Source organism: Cyprinus carpio, chromosome B18, assembly GCF_018340385.1.
Source record: "Cyprinus carpio isolate SPL01 chromosome B18, ASM1834038v1, whole genome shotgun sequence".
NCBI lineage: Eukaryota > Metazoa > Chordata > Actinopteri > Cypriniformes > Cyprinidae > Cyprinus > Cyprinus carpio.
This window is the reverse complement of record NC_056614.1, coordinates 15,687,777-15,710,245: the sequence shown is the minus strand read 5'-3', so window position 1 is coordinate 15,710,245 and position 22,469 is coordinate 15,687,777. Positions and strand designations below refer to the sequence as shown.

The following is a 22,469-nucleotide window of genomic DNA, read 5'->3' as shown; positions in this document are numbered from 1 at the left end:
CCAGACTATGGACATGCAAGAACAGTTATGTGAAAATTCATTTTTATAGTCATGGAACAGCTCTTTAAGTTTATTAGAACAGACTAAAACAACCTTCTGTACGTTTATCTGTGGGTCAGTGACAAATAAAAAGAAAAGGAAAGAAATTTAACAAACAAATAAATACTATGAATACTTTTTTTTTATGTCAGCAAGTTTTAAGGTCTATGCAGTTTAGATAAGTAAATAAATAAATAAAAAAAACGTAATACATATACATGCACAGTACAACCATGGCAATACATTTGTTTTCCTCTTACATAAAAACACACCATTCACCGCTTGTTTTTAATGAAAATAAAAAAAATCATGAATATTAAAGGGCTATCCAAATAATCCAAATCACCTTTAACTGAAAAGAAAAGAAAAGAAAAGAAAAGAACGTAAGCGTCACGTCATTGATCCACAGACATGCAATATGAAAAGCGGCCAGCAGGTGGCACTGAGTTTGCATGCAGCCCAAATAAATGACTGGACATTGTCTGCAGCATACAAACGTTTCAGGTTTATTCCTAAGAAACACCGGAAGGATAGAATTACTTCAGATACTGTATTTTAAGTCAAAATCACAACCAGCCATACTATATATCAATTTATGGGTGTTCACTGACAATTTAAAGTATCTAGAAAATAATCTAGTAGGCTAAACACAAAGCATTTAACGCTACATTGCATGCGAACTTTTTCAAAACTAGTCACCACCCCACCCTACTACAGAGACAAACCGGTCCAAGCAGAAAACTCTCCACAGACATCACACTTAACAGGTGGATGTGAAAGTTCACTGCTGTTGTCAGTCATGTCTTCTAGAAGAAAACACGTCCAGTAATTTATCTGGGAAAAGGTAAGAGTCTGAACTCTCTTGTCACATACATAACACACACAGTAACATACAGTATTTTCTGCCACAATATTTACCTTACAGATTTTGTTACGACTGTCAATACATAATAAATTAGAAACAGATCTATTTATCTACTTAAGTAACTATCACGAGTAACAGCGTTATTACACTTTATGTTGCTATGTATACGTTTATATGTGGGTTAGTATGATTAACTTTGTTAAAGCGAATTGACCTTATCCTTTGAGCTGGTGAACATTACACCAAAAAAATGCGAAAGCCTGTCCAACACACCTGCTTAAATAATGTACACACCACACCTCTTAAACAGTTTCATTTGTAGTATTATATGGTGTGTGTCTGTGTGTGGAAATTATCTTTACTAAAGTACATTTGAAACTGAACCCTTCTTTTACTTATACATTTCTAAGGCAAAAAGAGCTTTAATATTACAAAAGAGCTTACATGTTACCTCAGTTTCATGTAAAATATGAATGGATTTTTGCTCATCGGGACTTGTATAGCCTGCTTACATTTGTTTTGTCCATTTTACTGACTAACATCAAATTATTCTTGCTTTATCTGCTGCTGCTGAATTTATTTTAGGCAAATCTATTACTTCCTGTGGATGTGATGTAATAGATTGCTTTATAAAGTTTGCACATGAAACAAAAAAGTGTCCTCAATCTCTTGATGTGATCAATTTCAATAGTTTACTTTATCTGAGTGTATAAAAAAAGTAGCAGTAATTACTCAAGTAAATTTTTTACATACTTTGACTTAATTAAAACTTTCTCTCAGTACCCAGCAGACCATCACTAAAATAAACTTCCAAACATCATTATTATCAATTCTGTGTTTGATGATCTAGACATGGAAAGCATGTCATGGTCTGCACGGTCATGTAATAATCTTCAGATTTAGTCTATTATGCTTACATGTATATAACAAATTAGTATAAAGACCTTTCAGCTCAGTGAAAAAAGAAAACAACAACAACAACAACAAAAAAAACAAGTATAGTAGTGTTACCAGTTCTCAAGAAACTTCTCAATTCCACAACACATATGGCCTCATGGTCTGTGATGTGGCAACGTAATCAGCACATTTTCTGCATACTTTGCAGTAGCAGGTCATTGTATTCTACATGCACTGTTTCACGTCTGTGTTTCATATGTAATCTGATTGAAAGAGAACAACTTGCACCTCTACAGGTGTGCGTGCGCTTTGCCTCACTTGCTCTTTTGATAGTTTCATATGTAAAGCATCATATACATCAGGGATGACCTTCTGGAGGGTCCCATTTAAACACACCTGAACCAGCTATTCGAGGTCTTCAGGTTTACTACAGCTTACTCAACTAGTTTTGGGGCAAGTTGGAGCCAAACTGCAGGACACTGGTCCCCCAGGGGCTAGACTGAACCCCCATTAACCTACAGCATCTGGTCAAATGCTCAGAAATCAGCTCAAGATATTAGGAAAAAGTAATTAATAATCTTTATTATTTAAAAATCTAATAACTGGTTGTGCCACCCTTGGCAGCAACAACTGCAATCAGGCGTTTGAGATAACTTTCACATCGCTGTGGAGGAATTTTGGACCACTCTTCTTTGCAGAATTGTTTTAATTCAGCCACACTGTAGGGTTTTCGAGCATGGACTGTTTAAGGTCATGCCCCAGCATCTCAATCAGATTTAAGTCTAGACTTTGATATATTACTGACCCCAAACTTTTAAACAACAGTGTACAGTAAGTTCACATTGTTTTACTTGGTTTACTTTGTTTAAACTGTTTTTCTCAAATTGATACTTTTTCCTTCTCTTTCTATCTTTTGTCTGACAGTTGTTTTAATTTTAGCTGCAGTGCAATTTCATCTGCAATCACGATGGAGCAAAAGAAGAAAGCCTGGCCCAATTTCCGTGAGAGAGCCAAACCCAAGTTAATTCTGAAGATCGGAAAGAAGGGTCTGGGGAAGAAGAAAAAGACCCCTCTGAAATACAGGAGGAGTATGTCAGTACCAGACCTCAGGATTAATCCCAGTGCCATGCTGGATTCTCAGGATGATTCCAGGACACCAGGTCAAGACTCCGTCTTCTTTGGAAACATGGAGGGTATATGTGACTTGGATGAAACAGCAAGTGAAACCTCTAGTACTGCCTTATCTGAGCAGTTAAGTGTCGCTGACATGCCATACTCCTGCAGCCCCGCGCCATCAGTGAGATCAGTTCCAGTTGACTTTCCAGTTTTATTGGAAACTGATAAGAGGCAAAGAGCCACGACGTGGTACATAGATGATTTAGATGCAGTGACTGGATCTGTATATCCACCTACAGAAAGACAGATGGCACCTGAAAGAAAATTGCCAGGTCAGAGACCAAAAGACCCCACAGATAGAGTGGCTGCAGCCCTTAGTAGAGCTGGTGCACAAGCTTCAGACGAAACCACCGCAGAGTCAGTCAGCAGTACTCCACCTGAGGAGAAGTGTCCTACCGAGCACCAGCCATCCTCTCCAGTGGAAATGTTCATTGCAGGGAAAGCTGAGGACATGGCAAGTCTCACAAAGTTTCGTTTTTAAGTATTATCACTACATAAATATGCTCTACCATTCAAAAGGTTGGGACTCAGCCGTAGAGTTTCACAAAAGATTTCTGTTTCAATTAAATGCTGTCCTTTTAAAAACCCTCACACAAATTTAGCAGCAACTTGGCTATGTTAACTTCAGGCCATGTTTTACTAGTTTACATTCATTGGCCACTGTGAGTTTTAATTTGAATATTTGTTAATTTGCCTGATAGATTAAGATAATTTAATTAATTCTTAATAAATATTTTTTGTTGTACACCTTGGTTAGCATTCATGTTGTTTTAAGCTGCTATACAAATTAAAATGCCATTGACCTTAACCAAATACATGCAGCCTTGGTGAGCATAAGAGACTTTAAATCTTTCTGAGCTCAAACATTTAAACAGCAGTGAATACACACATACCTAATACTCAGGTGGTGTGCTTTTTGAAGAAATTGTGCCAGGTGGAGATTATATGTTTGGTTATAATGTCTTCTGTAAATTTCTGTACAGATCTGGTAAATAACGTGTACAGATATACATATATTAAAATATATTAGGCAATTAATCAGCCTAGCCTATCGCTAGAAATTTCTGTTTAAGAAAATACACCTATACACAAAAGTAAAACAACAACAACAATAATAATAATGATATTGTTGTTGTATCAAGCAATTCAGGACAATTGGTGAATTCAAATACACTATTTAATACAGTGGTGGCTAAAATTGTTAGAACACTTGGCATATTTAAGAGGTTTGAGTTGTTTTTGTTTGAATTGGCCATTACAATACCCATTTCATGAACTACTGCCAGAATTACATACGACGGAAGGAATCTGCTGGAATATCGAATATGATGGACTGGGCCCCTCAAAGTCTGGACCTCAACCCCATCGAGCAAATTTGGGGCAAGTTGGAAAATAAACTGGACAGATCTATTGTACATTCAAAGGAAAGCCTTTGGCTTGAGTTGCAGAAGGCATGGGATAACATTAGTGTTGAAGTTCTCAGGAAATATATTGCCAGAGTATATTGATGTGCTGCTGTAATTGCTGCAAAAAGTGGACATAACAAATATTAAAGTTTAAAGTGGATAAAAACAGTAGGACTCACTGCATCTGATATTTGTTGTGCTCAGAGCAACCATCTGCATGTTTCATGAACATTATGAAATGAAATCATGTTTTGGAGGCAAAAAAGGTCAATGTTTTCAGATCTGTCAGGCACCATTATTTCCGAATACAGCTTTTATAAATAAATATCTCTTATTAATTACGATTTTCAGTATTATTTCAGTATGAATGCTGCCAAATTCTGAATTTAGCAACTGTAGACAATAATGCATGATTTATGGATGACAAGCATTCATCTCTTTCTCAGGACATTCCCAATGAAACCAGTGACTTTGATACCCTTGCAGAACAAGAACGAAACGTGAGTATTTTAATAAGAGGAAGTGTTGTCTTGAAGAAAAACACAGTGTAGTATTTCTTCAAGTACTTCACTCCAGAATAGTCATAATCATAATTATCATCCAACATTGACTAGGCCTAAGTCTTTAGCTCTTTACTTGTCAGTTCCCAGCAGGATTAAATGACAGTCAGAGTGCTTCAGCACACCAGAAGGTCCAGTATATCCTCACCATCAACCTGAAGGAAGGCAAAAACCTGGTTATCAGAGACCGCTCAGGTACTGACCTCTGACTAATACAGATATTTGCTGGGTGGTGTGGTTTACTCTAGGCATTGCATTGACTTCATTTGCATGATTAAAGACTATATTCCTGCAATTATAAATGAATGAGTAATGTTATAAGTAGATCATAATGTATGTCTTAATCAGCTCTAAAAATCCTGATTTGAAAATCTTTTTATAGATTGGCATTGAAACTGTGTTAACCACCCCCTGATGTTTTGACTGGTTTGGCATCAGAAGGAATGATTCATGCATTGAGAGACTTGTCTTGATGTTAACTTAATTTCCACTTCTTTCTATTCAACTGGCTCCTAAAATGAAAGCTTGATGTTGTTCTACAGAAAGTTTCTGATGGTCTATCTAGTCTTGAAAGTGTATGTACAGCCTACACAGAACAGTGACCAGTTGCATCACCCTGAAAGGTGCCATGCCTTTTGATTAGCTTTTCCCTGAGGACCATTGAGTTCTTGATAAGTCCTAAAAGTCTTGTTGAACTTGTTTTAGTGTTGACTATTCAAGGTTTAGTATGTGGCATTGAATCATGTTATTTCTTGTTGGTCAGCCTGGGCCTGGAAGAGTGGATAACATTTCTGCCTATGCTGTCTGTCTTCATTTCCTTTCTGAGATACTTTACATTACTCACTTTTATGCAAAGTGATTTACAAATAAGGAGTGCTTCAACAAAGATGATTCATTTTAGGACTAAAGTACCATGAAAAGTGTCACAATACAATTTTCCAGAATTGCTCAAACAGTATAAAAGCATGGGGTCAGTGAGATTTTTTTTTTTTTTTTAAATAAATAAATACTTTTAATCAGAATGCAGTAAACTGATCAGAAGCGACAGTAAAGGCATTTAGAATGTTAAAAAAGCTTTGTTTCAAATACATTTTGTTCTTTAAATTCTTTAAAAATGCTAAAAAAAAAAAAAAAAATTTGTATCACTGTTTCAACAAAAAATTTAGCTCAACTGTTTTGAACATTGTTAATAATTAGAATGATTTCTGGAGGATCATGTGACACTGAAGACTGCAATAATGGCTGCTGAAAATTCAGCTTTGCCTTCACAGGAATAGATTACAATTGAATAAATAGAAAACAATTGTATTCATTGTAATAAGGTTTCACAGTATTACTGGTTTTACTGTAATTTTAAAGTAAAATACGTTCTAAAATCTGATGAGCATAAGAGACTTTCAAAAACATACAAAAAATCTTACTGATCTTACTCCAAACTTTTGAATTATGTAATCTGATTCTATTAATTAATTATTATTTAAAAAAAAAAAAAAAAAAGATAAAAAATGAACATGATGCTTAGGAAACCTATGGTTGTTTGTAGAAGTCAACACTGTCAGCTGCTACCATAGAAAAATGAGTCGTCATGATTTCCACTTTTCTTTTGCTTGTTTGTTAAATGCTGAACGTGACAAAACAGGTCAATATTATACACTACATCTATAGTGTTTGTGCATATGCATGACAGTAGGCTGGAGATCTTGCTTATCTACATTCTTAGTGTAAAGTATATCAGATGAAAAATTTTTTTTTTTTTTTTGTCGTTAAGGTTTCTTATTCTAATGATTTCTAGTATATCTACATTCTTAGTGTAAAGTATATCAGATGAAAATTTTTTTTTTTTTCGTTAAGGTTCCTTATTCTAATGATTTCTAGTACAGTATATCTAAATTTTTTTTTTTTTTCGTTAAGGTTCCTTATTAGTGTAAACATATATCAGATGAAAAAAAATTTTTTTTTTTTTTGTCGTTAAGGTTTCTTATTCTAATGATTTCTAGTATATCTACATTCTTAGTGTAAAGTATATCAGATGAAATTTTCTTTTTTTTTTCGTTAAGGTTCCTTATTCTAATGATTTCTAGTACAGTATATCTACATTCTTAGTCTAAAGTATATCTGATGAAAAAGTTGTTGTTGTTTTTTTGCTGATTTTGAAGAGGCGGGATATCTGTTGAGAGGAGTTAGATTCTTTAATTGATAACTGGCAGTATAATTAAATGAGTCAAACACACGTAAGAGTAATTTATTCTGTGGCAATCATCTGCAAAGTCCTGCAGGTGACACTGCTAATGGATGGAATCTGGACTAAAAGCCAGCAGTCCTTGTACTGTAAACATGTCAATTAAATCATATCTTGTTTGGGGAAGTTCTGGAATCTTGTAAATTCTAAATTCTTCAGATTGTGTATATTGCTGTAGGTTCTTCAGTTCATAGTCAAAGAATTTGTGAGCACAGAAATTGTTTTTGATCGTCATGCTGTGTTCATGGTCGGTCATCTCAAAGTTAAAGATGTTGGCTCAGTGATCCATAAAGCTTTCTGTAGAAGAATAAAACAAAGTAAAATGGAATTTAAAAGAAAAAGAAAATCTAAAAAAAAAAAAAAACAATATATAGAGATGTTTCACAGAAAAATATTTTATGAAATAAATCATAAAACAATAAAAAAAAAAAAAAAAAAAAAAAGTAGAGACGACTGAACTTTTTAAAGATGGAAGATTTCCAAGTTACTTCAGTTAAGCCTATCTAGTCATTCCTAATCTGCAGAATGCAGTTGGACCAGAAAGTCTTTCATTCTGTCATTTCTGTCTTGCTTCTGTAACCATGTTACATTTAAGAAAACAAACAAACAAACAAAAAAAGCTATTTCTGGAACTACTGTTACTGTGGATTTAGAAGTCATCATCAACGGTCTTCCATTCAAATGTTGTGCCTTGATTGCACAGAATCAAGTCTGTTTTATCATACTAGCACAGAGAAACAAATGAGCTGGCCTTGTTTTTTTTGCTACTACAGAGCCAATGCAAATAGAGTCATGTTGAGGTGTTGTTACCTAGAGGCTGTTCACAGTCCCTGGTGTCTTAATGCAAAATGTCTCTGTTTTATCTCTTAACTATTTGTTAATGCAAGAGAGCGATAGATACAAAAGGGAGAGTGAGAGAGAGAGAGACAAAAGGGGGATTTAGCCTAAGGTTTACTGAAATCCTACAAGCAAATGATTGTACTGAATTTCCATTTGATACCCAGAGCGGTTCTTCAGACGTAATGCCAGTGTATCTGGCAGGCCTGACCAAGCTGATTGGGCAGCTCATTCTCACGTTCAAAGTCACAGGTGTATGCCCAGAGGCTATTAATTACCATCTCTAGCTCATTATTTTTCATAATTAGAATATATTCCAGTGATATTCCTCTCTTCCAACTGAATCTAATGAAATGGTCATGCACACTATAGACTTTGTGAGGTTATTGGTGGCACAAGGATGCCAGATATCCTGTGTGCGGAATCCAGACATGTGCTTCCTCAAAGCCTTCAATGTATTGAAGCCCAAACTACCTCACAATTACCAGAATGATTGTCCCTGTTTGTCCCAATTTTTTTTTTTTTTTTTAGTTTTTTTTTTTTTTATTTAGTTTTACTATTTTATATAAACTTTGTGCAATCATATGCACTAGTGTTATCTTTTAAGAGTTAAATGGGATATATTGCCACCTGCTGGAGAAAGTAAAAAACATATATTATTATATTAATATATTAATAAATATATTTTTTAAATAAATATTTATTTACATTGTGTATATATTGTTTTCAGTGGAAACCTAATATTAATATCTACATAATATCCTTATGAATAAGTAAATGCTTTTGAAAAAAATAATATTAATATAATGTGTTTATTATAGACACTGGAACTTTTCAGTTGTGATCAAACTTGATTCGTAACTTTGTAAGGAAGCAACTGCCTCTATCCACTTTCTCTGTTTGATGGAGAAACTGAATGCCAATAACTATCAAACCTGGAGAGAATGATGAAGAATTGAATTGCTTTTTGTTTATTTACATTGTATTTTCCTCATTTCCAATGCAAGGTCATTTCTTTGTCCATGTAAAATAGTATTGAAGCTGCTAGGGGGTTGTTACTGTATTTTGGCCAGTAACTTTAGTAGAGATGCTGTTTCAGGATATCATCTGCATGACAAATGTGATTCTGGACCACAAAACCAGTCGTAAGGGTCAGTTTTTTGAAATTGAGATTTATACATCATATAAACTGAATAAATAAAGTTTCCATTGATGTATGATTTGTCAGGATAGGACAATATTTGGACGAGATACAACTATTTGAAAATCTGGAATCTGAGGGTGCAAAAAAAAAAAAAAATTCAAAATACTGAGAAAATCGCCTTAAAAGTTGTCCAGATGAAGTCCTTAGCAATGCATATTACTAATCAAAAATTCAGTTCTGATATATTTACGGGAGGAAATTTACAAAATATCTTCATGGAACATGATCTTTACTTAATATCTAATGATTTTTGGCATGAAAGAAAAAAATATATATTTTTGACCCATACAATGTATTGTTGGCTATTGCTACATGTTACTTGTGACTGGTTTTGTGGTCCAGGGTCACAAATATGTAAACTGTAGTCCTTGCAGAGATATAAAGAGCCATGTTCTCAACTGTTTGATTATATTTTCAATATTATTTTATTTAATTTTTTTCAAAGAAGGGAAAAGCTTTAACAATTTAATAAGATCTATAAATAATTAATAATAATAAGTATGCAATTAAATTAATAATAAAAATAAAAATAGGAAATTGCGACCTCGTGTGGCTACCTTTGAGAATAACACACCACCTCATGTCTATAATAGAGTTTGTTACACAACTTTACTCCATGCTTCTTACCAACAGCAAATGAAATGAAGCAGGTGAAAAGTCTTCTTCATATTGAAATATTTTCACTTTCAGACTCATATTCTGTCTGTTTTATTGCAGAACTTCTAGGTCAAATGTGTCCTATTAGGAAACTTTTCATGAACACAAAAACCTTTTGTTTTGAAAAGTTTTGCTCTGATATTTTACTTTTTTAATTATTGTTTTTAAAGCACCATAACTAATATTTATGTAGGCTAGGTTTGACCCCTTTTTCCATTTAATGCTTTATCAATAAGATTCAGACATTGTCTGAAAAAAAGTCTCCGTCGATCTGCAGCCATTTGCATTATTAGTTGAGTCCTCACTCGGTCTGATGACAGTGTGACAGCGAGGACCCAGTCCACCTCTCGTGCCTTTTCCAGCACTTATATTTGCCTAACAATTAACGCCCAGCTTGCTCCCCAACTGACACTACATCGGAAAAGCGGCCCGCGAGTCCCCTCCCTCCCTTCTTCACCGTCCTCCATTTTCCTTCTGTTAATTTCCGCCGTCACCGTTTTCAGTCACGCCGGAGCTCTTCCCCTGGCTGGTTGAGCCCCTTTCCTCCTGTCAAGCTGCCTGGAGGTTTCCTTGTCAGCGGCTGGCAGGGAGGAGCTGCCTCCTGGAGATGTTCATTTGGAGAGGCGAGCTGACAGGCCTGACAGCCCGTCCCCACAGGGCTTTTGTCATGTGATTCCAGGCTCCCCGCAGGTTCTCTCAAGCACTCCTTTATCCATCCATACAAATGAAGCGATGGACTCTTTTTCTCCCATTTTTTTTCTTTTTCTTACCAGCCAATCTGCATACCACAGCATAGACAAAGACGGACCGCTCTCCCTCCCCTCTCGCAGACAGACTTCCTTAACAGGCTTTGGAGATTATCACTGCTTGCTCCCAGTTTCTGGGGTTTTAATGCAGTGGCATTAAATGAACTGATTCACGCTGGCTGTAATTTTTACTCTTTTACAATCAGCCAGCTCCCATCACTCTGAAAGAGACAAAACGTCCGCCTCTCTGCGCTAAGAACGGTCACCTAAATAATGAGTCTTCTGGATTATTCAGTGTCTGGATGACTGCATCTGAGTTCTTGTACAGTGTGATGATATGAACCAGTTTGCACCAGGATTTGTCATTAAATAATGTTCCTGTTTCAATATGAATAAAGCTTAACCAACAGCATTTGTGGTGTTAATTAATTATCACTAACTAAATAAATACATTTAAACTTGTTTCCTTCATCTGCAAACTCCTTTGCAAACATTATGCAGTAAATATGATTGACTGCTGAAGACTCCCTTTTAGTTAGTAACACTGATAGCTGTTTGTTTTCAACAGGTACAAGTGACCCGTTCGTCAAATTCAAATTAGATGGCAAAAACATCTACAAAAGCAAAGTCGTGAACAAGAACCTGAATCCCATCTGGAACGAATCATTTTCCTTTCCCATCAGAGACCTCGATCAGACTCTTCATCTTAAGGTTTGTGAAGTGTTTACATTATTACCTAATTATTACCTAATTGTAAACAGTTGTTGAATTATGAACTTTGACATCTCTTTTATTATTTCTAATGTAAATAAAAAATTTCAAAGAAAAGACTAAAAGTCTTGTAAGATTGTAATTCAGTTTTATTACACCAAACCAGAAAAAAAGAGTGGTTATTTGTATTTGTAACTATCATCACATGTTTTAGAGCTGCATTCAAATCAAGTCAGTTTAGGGAATTCATAAAGAGTATTATATCTTTAAATTCCTCATCAGTTCATTGTACTTGGGGACAAATACTTATTCATAATAATTTATTCAGAACATGGAAATAAAAAAAAAACTAAATTCAAAACTAAATTTTTGTTTTGTTTTGTTCATTATTTTAAACAAATGTAAACAAAATAGCTTTCCCCTATTGTTGTAACTAAAGAAAATAATCTCTATTTGTGCATTTTTTATTTTACATTTAAGTAGTCTGACTGTATAAAAAAAAATCCTAAACACTATTTAAACTTACGTTTGAACACTAATCATTCAACACTAGTCACTAGTCATCATCATCATCTCAAAATTCTGACTGATGCAGGTATATGATCGTGACCTCAGATCCAATGACTTCATGGGCTCAAGCAGCTTTCCTCTCTATAAACTGGATTTGGACAGGTGAGGAAATCTTTGCCATTCCATAACTTCCATGATATTGTAACTAAGGCAAAGTTTCTCTGATTACTTCAAAGAATTTCTTCAAATTAGATGAACCGATAAAGTTTTGCGAATTTGCTATCTGCAGAATAATTCCAATGACACTACCTTTGGAGGACCCCAACAGTGAGGAGAGCGATATGGGAGTGATCATTCTAGAGGCCTGTCTGTCCATCCGAGAGGAACCTGCCAAACGAAATGTATGGCTCTTGAAAATGCACTTATTTAGTCGGAAGAGTCGAGTGTCAAGAGTTTTTCTAACATCATTTTCATTTGTCATCATTCATTTTTTAGAAGTGGCTACTAAGAAGAAAGGGAAGCTTTAATAAGGTAAGTCATTCTGCATATTGACCATATAACTTCTGTCTAGGTGTAAAGTTACCAGGCCGAAATACACAGAATACTTTGTTAAACAATTTTATTTATTACAAATATCACAGCATTAACTTTATTCATGTATCACATCTGTCCACTGGAGGGCAGTAGATCCTCACCATCGTCCCCACAGACACTTCACTGATGTTATGTGCAACATTTATGGAAGTTTCTTGACTTTACCTTTCTTTCACTTTCACTTAGTTAAAAATTCCAGAACTTCAACAGAGCGAGAAACTTTTGTTTGTGGCTGCGACTGTCTGATGCACTGAACCAATCCATGATTTCCAAAGGAAACATATCACTGTGATTTAAACAAAGTACAAATCTGTCTTGCATTCTGTACAGGTCAATTCTTAGATGAGAAGGCTGTTCAAAGCTTGCAATTTAAGATTTCTCAGAAATCTCTGCCGCATTCTATTGTAGAGTGGGGTGCAGAGAATTTACTTTTAGTATACTGTATTTATGCCCAGCATTGAATTTCATATCAGTTAAAATGAAGCCGTAAAGAATAAAAGTCTGTATATTATATTATATATTATATATAAGTTATAGCCTGTTTGGTCATAATACATAATATTAACCAGAACGTGTTTTACAAATTTAGATATGATTCTCTTGTTAGATATGTAGACAAAGTCTTGTCTTAAAAAGGGTGCATCTTTTAAAGGGTTAAATATCACTCCAAAATTAAAGTAAAATAAATAAAATATAGAGAAAGAAAGAAAGCAAGAAAGAAAAATAAATATTTTGTGTAAGGAGAATAAAGGCTACTTTTGGGATTATAAAGATTTTTACATTGTGACATTAATTTCATGGCATTTAGTACATTTTAGCCTCAAATATAGTAATGAAAACCACCCTGTGTGTACATTTTTTATGCTTTAATTTTATTTTAGTGGAGACCATCAAGTGGACAATGTATACACATACAGAGGTTTTCTAAAATAATTTTCATTAGTTATAGACTCTGTAAGTTTATTTATTTTTTTTTTAAATTGTAAAATGCACTGTAAATTTCAGTTGCAAATATACATTGTTAGTTAATGTTCGCAATTAAAATTATTGTAAAAAAAATGCTAACTTTAATTTTAATGCTAACTTTAAAATGCATGTTATGATTTAAATATAAATTTCAAAATTGAATAAAAATGATACAATTTTAAAATCTGATTCAAAATAGAGTAATGCAAATGCATTTTCTGAACATTTGACATAATAGGTTAAACGTGCTTTAATTATGTCATAATGCAAAATTACCTTTCTTGCTTCTTTCATTTGATTTTAGTCAGTTGTTGTGAGATTGACTCAAACGGACACCTGCTAGATTATATGATCAGGCATAGATCAGTATGTGTTTTGTTGGTGTTTCCACCACAGTGTGTCCTCCGCCAAAACAACCGAGATCTAGTTCTATTTGACACCTATCAGTAGAGGCAGAACATGTCTCTCAATTCTTACCTCTCCTCCTCTATCACACTTCCTTCTTCACAGCCTTTGAGATGGAAACGGGCAGCAGTATTGGCACATAGCATGTGGTTCTTCTTCCTGACAGTGTCTGGAGTGTGTGTGTGTGTGTGTGTGTGTGTGTGTCTTTGAGGCACTATGCCAGTGTAAGATGCTGAGGATATGTGCGATGGCTCATTCCCAGGCATGGTGAGCTATAACCCAGATGTTGGGATGTAATATCACAGCTGTGGACGGACAACACTGAAGCTCTAGCCAAATGGGTACGGCTTTGGGCTTGTCCCCTTGTCCCCATGCTGCTCCACCATATGGAGGCAATCCCCCAGCTCTTTTAGCACCAGGAATAGCCTCTCTTTAGGGGCCACTTACTCTTAAGCGGAATTGTTTTATTGGCCACGCCGATCACAAATTTGTCCAAAATAAACACTTGGGAAGACTTGGCTTGGATGGATATTATATTTCCCTCTCCGCTCCTTCTATAACTACCCCCCTTATCCCTCGCTCTCTCTTTAAAGAGGCTTGTTTATGGAGATGTGGCCATTACATTAAATGTTAATGCTGGTTTGTCTGCTGTGCTGTGTATGTGTGTGTGTGATTCTAATGGAGCAAAGGCTCAGTCACACTCTCCGAACAGCCAGGTGGGAAAACAGCTCTCTGGTCTGTGATTACTGGCAGAACAGTCCAGCCTCTTCCTGATGCTGTGTTTTTTGAAAGTGCAGTGCTATCAACCCACAAGTCATCTCTGTACTGTGTACTTATCCATCTGCAGTCTTGTTGATGGACCTGTTTTTTCTTTTTTTCTTTCTCCGAGTTGCCGGGATCACCTGCGCATTTCATCTAGCTGTTCTGAGAACCTTTTATTGTATAATATATTTTGTTACAAAAACGGAAATAGATTTGATTTTCTTTAAGATGTCACATTTATGCAGTCATTTTATTTACAGTAGTAGAAGATCCCAGATTTAAAAATTTTATTTGTCCCCAAATTTTAACACTGACAGAAATTAAGTTTTTAAAATGAATTATTTTATTCAGAAATGACACATTTAAATGATTAAAAGTTACAGTAAAAGATTTATTTTCAAATAAAGGCAAATCTTTTTCTTGAGCACCTATTCAGTATTTTAGAATGTTTGAAAGATCAATTCAGTATTTTAGAATGTTTGAAAGATCATGTCGCATGAAAGACTGGAATAATATTTTTTTCTTGAGCACCTATTCAGTATTTTAGAATGTTTGAAAGATCATGTCGCATGAAAGACTGGAATAATAGCTGCTGAAAATCCAGCTTTTCCATCACAGGAGTAAATTAAATTTTAAAATATATTCAATTAAAAAAAAAAAAAACATATATATTAATACGATTTTACACTTTAACACTTTTTCTTGTTAATTTGATCAAATATATGCAGCCTCGGTGAGCATAAGAGACCCATTTCAACAACAATCTTACCGACTGAAAACTTGATTCGCTTTTTTTTCAGTAATAGCTGGAAACGATAGCTGGCATCTATAAATTCCTAACTGTAACATGATGGCGTATGATGAAAAACGTTTCTTTACAGTATAAACATTTCTTCACTTAAAACCTGGTTCCAAGACTATCACAAGTCATTCTCGCAATTTCATCAAAACCTCATCTTTCTGAGCCAAGTATAATATGTTACCTTGGTAACATATTTAAATCACCAGAATTTGTAGCAACAATGTTAAATACACAGAAAACTGAATGTTTCAGTTTGCAAATTGTAAAAGCATGTTTAGAACCAACAAGCATTGGCCTAAACTAGTCCATTGTTGTATGTGTTGGCTGTTCCAGGGACAGCCGATAAGCCCAGCGCAGGTTATGCGGCTCATGTGTGGACAGAGGAATCAGGTTTGGACTGGAATTTATACTGTCATCCTGGTGGAAGGCCAAAACATGCCCGACTGTGGTCAGGGAGACGTCTACGTACGCTTCAGAGTGGGTGAACAGAGGGTCCGGAGCAAGGTGAGATCCTCCCTCATATTTTCGCTTCTCCTGCTTTCTCTTTTTGCCATGCTCGTTACATCATCGTGCTTTCTTTGTTTCTCTCAATACCTCATTAAACCCTTCCCTCCCCCTCTTCTTCCTCCCATACTTTCTTAGTAGTTCACATACCTCGCTTTAGATATTCCCGTCCACTTTACACACCTTCCTCCTCCTCCCCCTCTTTCGGATCGCTTCTCCCAGGCTTCACTGCTCTGGTGACAGAGGAGGCTACTCATTATATCGGCCGTGTCTGGCAGGGCGTCTCTCCTGATGCTTCTCTTACAGTGTCTTTTTCAGCTCATTTGCATGCCCAGAATGCCTTGCTCAACAACCCCTCCAACCCCCCCACCAATGGTTCCAACCAGCTAGTCTTGTATTCTCATGTCATCTTTTTTATAGAGCCCCCTGGCTCTGTTTGGGCATGTTTGCTTGTTGAACAAAACTAGTTCTAATTGGATGCTGTCAGAGTTTATAATCCCAGCGAGAAGAGAGGATGTGTGCTCCTCCTCCACCACATGTCTTATTGAAGACTTACTGAATAAGGCTTAATACACCTGTCATATTAGCTGTCTCAGTTTTGAGTGCCTTAAAATTGACACAACTTTCTCCGTCTCTCTCTTTCTTGCTTGTCTATCTTTCTGTCTCAGAATCTGTGTATTAAGGCAAACCCGCAGTGGAGAGAGTCCTTCGAATTTAACCAGTTCCAGGATGTTCAGGAAAATCTGGCAGTGGAGGTTTGTTGCAAGAGGGGCAGGAAGTCAGAGGAGTGCTGGGGAGTGTAAGTTTGCTGGAGCCACACTGCATACTGTCTGAAAAGTTTTAAAAGTTAAAGAAAAGAGGGGAGAGTGGGGCAAGATGTGGCAGTTTTCTCTTCAGCTGTCCTCTAGGCAGTGAGAAATGTGATAAAGGTACTAAAATGCCCAAATATACTGTACTGTATTTCAGGATGACTGTTATCAAATGAAATTTGAAGAATGTGCCTGTAGCATAGAGCAATAAAAATATGACATCTCAAATATAAGGGATCCAGTAACACAACAGTAGAAGTAAGCTGTGGTATCTTAAACGAAAAGCTGAGCCGTTAGCAGATATGTAAAAGATTTACATTTTAAATAAACATGCAGTATACACAACCTTTGAAAAGTCTGAGATTGGAAAGATTTGTTTGAAAGAAGACTTTTATGCTTGCTGAGGCTGCATTTATTTGATCAGAATACAGTTAAAATAGGAACTGTAAAATTTTAAAATGTAATTTATTCCTGTGATGGCAAAGTGGGTTTTTTAGCAAACATTACTCCGGTCTTGAGTGTTACATGATCCTTTAGAAATCATTCTAATATGCTGATTTGATACTCAAGACACATTGATTATTATCATCAGAGTTGCAAACAGTTGCGCTTCTTAATATTTTAGTGGAAACTGTGATACCAGATACTTTTATAACATTAAAAATGTTTGCCATTTTTGAGCAAAGTCTTGTTTTGCTGCACATGATTCCCATTTACTTTTTTTATGACATTTTTAACTATTAACACATCTATCCACTAATGAAATACTAATAGGTTCTTCTCTTCTCAGGTTAGATATTGACCTGACCAGACTTCCTGTCAATCAGAGGCAGTTATATACTCATGAGCTAGACCCAAACAAGGGCCGACTGGTATTTTTGGTCACACTGACTCCGTGTTCTGGTGCGTCCATCTCAGACATTCAGTCAGCTCCATTAGATAACCCTACAACCTTTGAGGAGATGCAGGAGAAATATGTAAGTATTACATTGTGCTGGTTTAGTTTTCTTTTTTTTTAAGTTTTGTGTTTTTATTTCATTCTCTCTATTTATTTATTTATTTTGTTATCTTCTAAGTCCATGTAAATTATTTGTACATTTATATGATTATTTTACTTTTTTAAGATAAAAGATCATTTTATCGTTAAAGATTATTAAAAGATAATTTGTATTTACAGGGACTGATGAAATGTCTGTGGGACTTGAAGGATGTTGGCTATCTTCAAATCAAGTTAATAAAAGCCACAGATCTTCCATCAACCGATTTAAGTGGTACTTATCTGTATTAAATATAATGCCATAATGTATATAGGGGATATTGTACAGTCAGTTAGTTATTAAGGAAAGTATAGCCTATTATAAAAATGTATTCATCTCAACTCAACTCAACTCATAATGATGTTGGAATATCTAAACTTTATCAGGTAAAAGTGACCCTTTTTGTACCCTTGAGCTTGGTAATAGCAAACTGCAAACTCACACCATATCCAAAACGCTGAATCCTGAATGGAGAACAGCCCTAACATTGTAAGTTATGCTGATATTGTAGATATCTCGTTGTATCTATATGCATGTCCAAGGTATTGGTATCACACTGATTTTGACATGTCCTTAGTCCCATTAAGGACATCCATGATGTTCTGGTGCTCACAGTCTATCATGATGATGGGGACAAAGCTCCAGACGTCCTGGGAAAAGTTGCCATTCCATTGTTGACTGTAAATACCACATAAAGAAGTTTTCATAATCAATGTTGTACATTTTTAATCATTGTGCCAATATGAACATACAGTACCACTACTTTGCCTTTAGGTTTCTAATGGCCAACAAATAACCAGAACGCTGAAGAATAATAATCTTTCAAGGACGACCAAAGGAAGCATCACACTGGAGCTGAATGTTCTCTACAACCCTGTAAGTGCATCATATTAAATAAATATGATTATTTATGAATAATATGGATGATACCAAATAACCTTGACTGAAAAAAAGTATATAAAAAAGTATATATATATATATATATATATATATATATATATATATATATATATATATATATATTTATATATATATATATGTATATATATAAAAAAAAAAAAAATATATATATATATATATATATATATATATATATATATATATATATTTTTTTTTTTTTTTTTTTTTTTTTTTTTTTTAGATCAGAGCAGGTGTGAAAACCTTCCAGCCGAAGGAAACAAAGTTTGCAGTGGACAACCCAAAGTTTAACAAAAAGGTGAGCTTTATCGACCAAAATTACAGCATCATTTGCCACCATATTTTCTACTTTCTCTTAATATTAGATTTGTTGTCGGCACCTTTAGAGACTCATCATGTTCAGTTTTTCCTCTAGCACCGCCTGAAGCTCTTTAGACACCAAAGATGACTTGACTTATTAATATTTATCACCAATGAACCTTCATTTTAAAAGCCTCTTTACACCTGAGTGAATGTCATGTTGTGAGCATTACGTCCTCAGGCACATCTTGCTAACTACTGCTTTGTCCCCATTAGCTTTTAGCACGTAATATCTATCGAGTGAGGAAGATCAGCATGGCCATTCTTTATACGCTGCAGTATATTAAAAGCTGCTTCAACTGGGAGAACACGCGAAGGAGTATTACAGCCTTCCTGGTAAGACTTCATACCACTGTTTACAAGATTTCAACTCTGTGGCCCTTTTAGTAACCTGAGGTTAGAGAACGCATCTGTGTAATCCCTCTTTGAAGAAAACGCTCTGCTCCTTAATAACAACTTTTCACAAGACGGAAAACAGACCGTGCTCATTTGGCCCTGCCCTGTCAGGGTGCAGCTGAATCAATGATTTTTTTAACCGTTTATTTTTATTTTTTATTTTTTAATAAATAACTGTTATTGAACACCCACAACTTAATCCACAAAGAAGATTATTTTTTTTTTTTTCTAAAAAAAACAGGAAAGCGAATTTTACTGGAATTGTTGCGATTTGTTTGGCGTTGTTGCTTAGAGGGTTAACACACATACTCCAGCCTCATTGCATTTCTGTGGTTACGTGGGAGTTTTAGGTTTAAATCTGTGCCAAGTTTAAACCGTGGCAAAAAGGAACACATGTGCTCTGGGTACACTGAGCTCTGGTGCTTATTTCAGAGATTTAGGTTTGAATCTGGTCTGAGACATGTCTTGACTCCATTTCAATCATTTCATGTCAGTTGAACAATGCCAAAAAGGGGCCAATATGCTCTCATCATGTCAGGCTTTGGTACCTGTTTGTGCAATTAAGATAATTTAATAATAATTTCCTATAAATTAAACAATAGCAAAAAGTGAAAAAAAGTTTGAAGTAGCATCAGATTTCCTTTGATCTGTTTGTTACAATCACTAGCATTCATAAGTTTGCGGTTGGTAAGACTTTTGTAATTATGCTTAGCGATACTGCATTCAATCAAATATACAGTAAAAACAAAACAGAAATATTGTTGCAATTTAAAATAACTTCAAAAATCATTCTAATATGTTGATTTGCTACTCAGGAAACATTTATTTTTATGAGAACAGTTTCTTAATAAGTGCTTAATATTTTTGCGAATACTGTGATTCACGTTTTTCAGGAATCTTTGGTGAATAGAATTTCAAAAGAGCAGCATTTATGTGAAATATACGTTTTTAGCAACATAAATGTCTTTATTGTCACTTTTGATCGATTTAATGTGTCCTTGCTAAATAAAAACAGTAATTTCATTAAAAAATTAAAAAATAAAAAAAACTTATGAATGGTTGTGTATACTATTATCAACACTAGCAGTAAACAGACAGAACTTTAATGTGTGAGCCCTTCCAGTGTGTTCCAGCACGCAGTGCTGTGTTATATTGTAGCCAAGTAGGAAGCATTTTAAGCCTTGCTATAACACACAAGCAGTTATTTTTAGAGGCTTTCTTGGAGCCCAGTGTAATCTGCAGTCTCCCATGCTGCTGCGGCTCACTACTGGAATGAGCAGTGCCCCCTGGAGTCATTGGAGGTGTGTGCGCCCATCCACCTGAGGAGACGGGGTGTCAAGCTGGGAAGAGGCGTGGGACGTCCTGTTGCCGGCCTTTTCGTTGTCTGCACACATGGGCTTGAGAACAGAAAGAATATCATCTCATCTCCACTAGCATGTGGCCTGTTTCCGCACCACTGCGTTCAGAGCTATGCAGGTGATGCTGAGGTGTGGAGATGACAGGAAAAATGAAAACAGGGTACCTGTGTAAATTGTCCAGGCTTTAGAAACAACAGGCCGGAGGGGTGAATCTCAACTATGCCTTTTTTTTTTTTTTTTTAATCTTTCAAGACCAATTTCATGCTTTTTTGTGCTCTCTCATGATGTTTAATTACCATACATGTTGCACGGCGTCTGTAAAACAGCGTGTAACCCTCAAGGGTTAACGAACACATATCTGTCTTTCTCTCGCTCTATGGGTGTATGTATATCTGTAGGCTGCGGTAATAAGGTAACAGAGTCAGACATTGACAGATGCTTGCCTCTAAGAAGAGCATAATTAGAGGAGTCCGTGCTTTCCACTCCGTTTTCTCATCCAATCCATGTCATCGTATTCATGTCAGCCGTTTAATTTATAATGTAGGCCTGTATGCTTGGAATGTAGTACACAAAGTAGAGAGTGAAGAGAGGATACTATTTACTTTACAAACATATATTTAAAATACATTACAATGCATTATTCATGGAGTCAGTGGAGTCTCTGTCCTTTAGCTTTTACACTTTAAGCAACTTATAATGCATTTGTGGTGCTGCGGTTTCTTTGTCCAGGTCTGTAGGTTGCACAGGCAGCGCCTGTTCCCGGAACACACTCCCACCCCAGTGCTGGAAATCCCAGAGGTCACCACCCCGACCTGCACACAGCAGAGCGCATATACACGCTCCCTCTTTCATCTGCAGAGAGTGGGAAATATGTGTGTGGGTGCATGTTTTAGTTTGAATATCCTCTGCTTTGTGCATCTGTATATATGCACAACACTTTGCTATATTGTATAATAGTTTATTCTTTGTTATGGAAAGAAACTTTGATTGGCCCTCAGATAACAGATAACATAAAGTTAAGTTGAACTTAAGTACATCTGTAAAGTCCTTAATTTATTGATTTGGCCATGAATGGCTTTTGTATTTTAAGTCTTTGTACAGGATGATCACAATCACCTGTTTGATTGTTTGATCAAGAAAACAAAGGTCACTGCAAAAATAACTCACTTCATAAGTGTTTTTGTTTTGTTTTCCAGAAAACAAAAAAACACCCCTACATTTACTTGAGAAGCAAAATTTTATTAGATATATAATTATAAGAAATAATACTATAACATAATACTGTGATTAAGATAAATATATCATGGTTTAAGTAATCAAATTTATTTATTTTTTAAATAAATATTTTTGTGTTCTTGTTACATGTACGTACTATAATACTAGTAAATTACACAAAATTACAAGCAACTAACACCTAATACTAACCCAAAATTTACAATGTATTCAGAACTAAATTGTATAATAACACAGTAAAAATGACAGCTTAAAAGCATAACCTTTAATTTTACATTTTAAAATCTTTAATTTAAATAGTTTTTTTAAATCTTCAAAAAATATAGTTGTTTTTCTTCAGTGTTGTGAGGTTTATGTTTAAAACAAGGAAAGAAAATGGATTGGTTCGCCTGTTTCTTATTGCATAAATCCTCCTGTAAATGTTCCTTTGAATTTATCATGCATGTCCACCCAAGCCACTGTTTTTAAACACTACAAG

At 35.3% G+C, this 22,469-nt stretch overlaps 1 protein-coding gene across 3 annotated transcripts in view; it reads left to right on the top strand.

Annotated features, from left to right (window-relative positions):
- Positions 1-26: 26 nt before the first annotated feature.
- Positions 27-22,469, top strand: part of LOC109108810 (multiple C2 and transmembrane domain-containing protein 2-like) — a 47,047-nt gene continuing 24,604 nt past the window's right edge. For 2 of the 3 annotated variants that reach the window (XM_042743985.1, XM_042743987.1), the window contains exons 1-17: positions 27-883; positions 2,726-3,431; positions 4,830-4,883; positions 5,027-5,138; positions 11,195-11,337; positions 11,933-12,009; positions 12,137-12,248; positions 12,343-12,378; positions 15,710-15,880; positions 16,549-16,679; positions 17,480-17,666; positions 17,867-17,960; positions 18,113-18,215; positions 18,304-18,406; positions 18,501-18,602; positions 18,868-18,942; positions 19,221-19,340. In XM_042743985.1, the coding sequence (XP_042599919.1) occupies positions 2,769-3,431; positions 4,830-4,883; positions 5,027-5,138; positions 11,195-11,337; positions 11,933-12,009; positions 12,137-12,248; positions 12,343-12,378; positions 15,710-15,880; positions 16,549-16,679; positions 17,480-17,666; positions 17,867-17,960; positions 18,113-18,215; positions 18,304-18,406; positions 18,501-18,602; positions 18,868-18,942; positions 19,221-19,340 (2,283 nt within the window). In that variant the 5' untranslated portion in view covers positions 27-883; positions 2,726-2,768. The remainder of the gene's footprint in view (positions 884-2,725; positions 3,432-4,829; positions 4,884-5,026; positions 5,139-11,194; positions 11,338-11,932; positions 12,010-12,136; positions 12,249-12,342; positions 12,379-15,709; positions 15,881-16,548; positions 16,680-17,479; positions 17,667-17,866; positions 17,961-18,112; positions 18,216-18,303; positions 18,407-18,500; positions 18,603-18,867; positions 18,943-19,220; positions 19,341-22,469) is intronic. The other variant, XM_042743986.1, reaches the window with a different exon arrangement.